This window comes from Lytechinus variegatus, chromosome 15, assembly GCF_018143015.1.
Source record: "Lytechinus variegatus isolate NC3 chromosome 15, Lvar_3.0, whole genome shotgun sequence".
Classification (NCBI taxonomy): Eukaryota; Metazoa; Echinodermata; class Echinoidea; order Temnopleuroida; family Toxopneustidae; genus Lytechinus; species Lytechinus variegatus.
Window position 1 is genome coordinate 23,779,564 of NC_054754.1, and position 4,438 is coordinate 23,784,001.

At 35.5% G+C, this 4,438-nt stretch overlaps 1 protein-coding gene across 1 annotated transcript; it reads left to right on the forward strand.

Annotated features, from left to right (window-relative positions):
- The first annotated feature begins 344 nt into the window (after nucleotides 1–344).
- On the forward strand, nucleotides 345–3,613 carry LOC121428633 (V-type proton ATPase subunit G-like). Its single transcript, XM_041625398.1, has 3 exons — nucleotides 345–472; nucleotides 2,472–2,572; nucleotides 3,215–3,613. Exons 1-3 carry the CDS (start codon nucleotides 391–393, stop codon nucleotides 3,380–3,382), a joined length of 351 nt encoding a protein of 116 aa, XP_041481332.1. The 5' UTR covers nucleotides 345–390; the 3' UTR covers nucleotides 3,383–3,613.
- Nucleotides 3,614–4,438: the final 825 nt, after the last annotated feature.

Genomic DNA, 4,438 nt, shown 5'->3' on the forward strand with positions numbered 1-4,438 from the left:
TTTCTCCCCTTTCCTTTCCATTTCTTCATCTATTCAATTTTAAAATGATTTTTTTAGGGAGTGCTGGGGGGACCCCATTACCCCCAATTAAGCTCATATGTACGCCAATATTTCCAACAGGTCTGACTCCATCAGGAAACGTGACGTAAAACGGTAGTTTCTCTCCGTATGCCTACTAATGCTGAGTTTGTTGAGGTCTATTTCATACTTCCTTTTTAAATACCGGTAGGCCTATATATTAAAAACCTTTTTTTTAACAGGACGCGAGATCGATAATTGATTGCGTAATACCGGTCTTGTGTATGGAAGGCTATCATGTGATCATATGGTTGTACGATGTACGTACGAGTATTATACGGTACGACTAGTCGTTTATTCATAAAATAAAAAATGGCTGCACAGACTCCAGGAATACAACAGCTATTACAGGCAGAAAAGAGGGCCGCCGAGAGAGTTGCAGAGGCCAGAAAACGTAAGTTTTTATTCCATTTTAAATACAGATACGATAGAATAGGTTAGTAATTAACTGAAACTGTAATATTCGTGATGTTTTTATGATTTTCGTTGGTCAAGAAATTTCTTGACCGTCATGACCGTGTACGGTGTATGACTGGGACAGGTGAGGATCCACTGTACCAGGAGGCAGTACGGAGTTCCGGCCCGTGGGCCGGAGCCCAGAAGGTCGCCGCAGGCTGCCACAGACCTTCGAAGCAGGGTGACCAGATTTCACAAAATGAAATATGTGACAATCAACAAAGAACGCTGCATGAGGATGAGCAGATCGACCGAGCCAGGTCTTAATTTTAAAAAGATCAACAAAGTCAAAGTAGGCTACACAGTGTAGTGTACTAGTAACTTAGACTTGTGAAAAAATATAAAGAATTTGAAGGGAGGGTGAATGAAAGAATGAAGGTCAAGGAGAGAATGAAAAGATGACAATGCCATGGATAAGATAGAGGTGTGAAGTATAATAATATCATAGTCAAATAAAAAAAATGCAAAATTAGAGTCAAAGTATTGTTTGCAAATGTAAGACAAAAAATATTGAGTATTATAAAGTGAGTGTAAAGTAACTTGACCTCACTCATTCAATGAACAAGGTTATAATATAACCTTGTTCTCACTTATATCTCCACGTGTGGCAAAATAAGGGTGGCAATGTTTGGCTTATTTTCTCTTTTTCTTTGGGGCAAATGCTTGATTTTTTTACACTGCCAGTCTCCATTACACCTATTATTCATACAACTTGACTCTTATTCAAATTTGATTCTTTAAATTATTTTTTTCTTAATTAGAAATAGAGATCAAAAAATGAAAATTTTCTTGCCATATTACTTTCCACCAATAGAGGGCGTACCAAAAAATATGCCCCAAATTCAAGTTTTTGAGCGCTCTGGTGAATACAAAAATTATTCACAAGTTGCTAATGAAAAATAAATTGCAACTGTATGGAAATTAGTAATTTTGGTCACAAAAGTGATATTTTAATGATTTTTTAAAGTGTGTGCTCTGTACAACATTGGCATACCATAGTCCTACCTGTAGATTCCCCACAGGCAGGGTGGTAGCAGGGAACAAGTGCTTGACCTCATCTTGTTTTGTATTATTACTTAATAAATACCTGGTATGTGTATATGTAGGCCTACATATGCAATGGTACGAATTCAATCTGTTTAGCTAATGTTATAATGCAGATGATATGAATTAATATATTTATTACTGGATTGTCAAGAATCAAATATTTGCTTGTTCTGCATTATATCTTTGACTCACTAATTACCTGTTAAAACCAGAGAACAATAGATTCAGTGGACCGAATCTATTGTTCTCTGGTTTTAACAGGTAACAGTGAGTCAAAGAATTGTGACTGGTGTATTCAGTGATCACATTCATCTGATAAAGTAGACCAAGTAATACCAATAGGTATTGAATGGATTTTATTTGATCCATTATTGGAAATGGCTTATCAAATTTCTCTACATGTACTTGTATATTTGCTTGCAAGATTTCTGACAGAGGTCCATATTACGTTTGATAGTCACTTGTAACGTCAAATTCCTTGCATTGAATGAGTATTGCCTTGGGAACACTCACTGATCACTCCTTCTGGATGGCTGACAATGTGTACACATTGAACAGAACAGTCTAACTGTAGCATATTACTAAGCAACAGATATTTACTAATTACCATACTTTCATGACTCATGAAAAAGAATCTTTTTGGTAATATTTTCTATTCAAATCCTTCTAAGACGTTCGTCTCGCCTGCATACATGTATAAAATTGAGACATTGCATCATACGATAATCGAAATGAACATGATAATTCAAATAAAAGTAGTGTTTGACTTTGAGCGTAATAAAACATGATAATCAATGCTTTATAGATTCAGTATTATACATGTATTTTGTCATGTCATCCTGTACACATACTAACTTGTACATGTATTTCCTTTCATATTTGGTATACAGGAAAAGCCAGGAGATTAAAACAAGCCAAAGAAGAAGCACAACAGGAAATAGAAGCATACAAGAAGGAGAGGGAGACACAATTTGAAGAAATTCAACAAAAGGTAATTCTGAAAGAAAATGGAGAGTGCAAGAGATGAAATTACATATACTGCAGTAATAGAGAAAGATTTAAAAATCACTTGCAGTGCTTATGTACATGTGCAGTTTAAGACAATGGATGAGGTTTTAAATGACATGGTGGCTTTTTAACGCCCATCCTAGACGGGATGTACAGTACTATGGTATCACGCTCGGTGTCTGTCCGTCCATCCGATTTTGAGGTCAAAGGTCAAAGTCACAGTGACATATTTTCATCTTGCCCTTCTGCAGTGCTTGTAAACACGATAATTTCAGTTTAACTTTAGGCTCATATGATTTGGTGTGTATGATACTAGCATAGATATCAGCAATTCTATCGATTTTGAGGTCAGAAGGTCAAAGGTGAAGTCGCCACCTTCCACTTTTCTTGCTTGACCAATAACTCCATTTTCCACATTACAGGCTGGCGTATTGTGTGCTCGCCTTAGCAACACTCTTTTTTTGTGAGGATTCATATCTCCTAACAGTGGAAGGTTTGATATTTACAGGTGAATAAAAGACTTTGTAAGGGATCCAAATATCTTTATGGATGTAGCATTAATTTTCATACCACTTTTTGGTGTCTGGCTATGCAAGATAAAACTTTTTTTCATTTTTTTTTTCAGTACTTGGGCTCCAAAGGAGATCAGGCACGTGAGATTGAGATCCAGACCGCTGCTAAGATCCAAGAGATTAACCAGAGAGTGGGCCAAACTAGAGGGCAGGTCCTAAATGATCTATTCAACATGGTCTTTGACATCAAACCAGAGCTACATCAGAACCTTCAAGTTTGATTAGTATATTGATTATCCTTTAGTATTTGATTATTTCACCTATTTGGCCAAGATGTTGGAAATGATAAGTACTCTGAGTCCTTTGATTTTGTGGTATGCAATACATGTGCGTATTTAGAATGTAACTAGTGTTTAAGCAATGGGTTGATATCCAGATATTTCATGGACATTTTTCTCTTCTGATAATTAAATCTAACTTTTATACTCATAGGCCTCTCCCATGCAGACTGAGCACATTTACCCATGCTTGTTTGTGAATATTACTTGTGATGAGAAATAGCAATCTTATTGCAAATTTGCAATGTCATAAAAGATACATAAATGTATCTTTTATGACATTGCAATAAGATTGCATTCACTTCTGAAGATCCATATAAGAGGAACTCACCCTGAAAACCAGGCATGTGAATAAAAATTCAATCTCAAAAAGTCCAGCATTTTTTTTTTAATATTTGCATTTTTTCTGCAATTTATTCATAAATCAATGTATTAACATTTTCACATAGTAACAAAAATATGAATGAATACATTTTAAATGTGACAATCGAAGTGATTAATAATACTGACAAAGACTGATCATGAAATCATACATAAAGCATGTGATATACTGTAGTAGGTTTGGTAAAATACAGTGGCCAGCTGTTATAATAAAGAATCTGCTTGAAGCAATAGCAGCCAGTAGATTGGCTGCTTATTGGCATTAGGGTTGTAATGAGTGCAAGTCCATGTGGGCAGTCCACCGGTCACTGACTGATGCTGCCGGTCACCTGTGCGATTTCTTCTATACTGGTGGACCGCTGAAGTAAAGAAATACGTAATTCTTTTGTATTTCTTTATTTTAATGGTCCACCATTTTTTTGCCAAAAAAAATTATGGGCGCTTACTGGTCATAAAAAAAACCCCACAATGATTTGGCTTTAGATCTTTAAACTTTATATGAAAGATATACATAATACATATGGTTGATTTTGTTTGTGTCCATGTTTCCTCTTTATATTAGTTTGTATAGGTTAGTAGTTCTCTTGAAATTTTTTGGAAAAGGATGGCATCATTCAG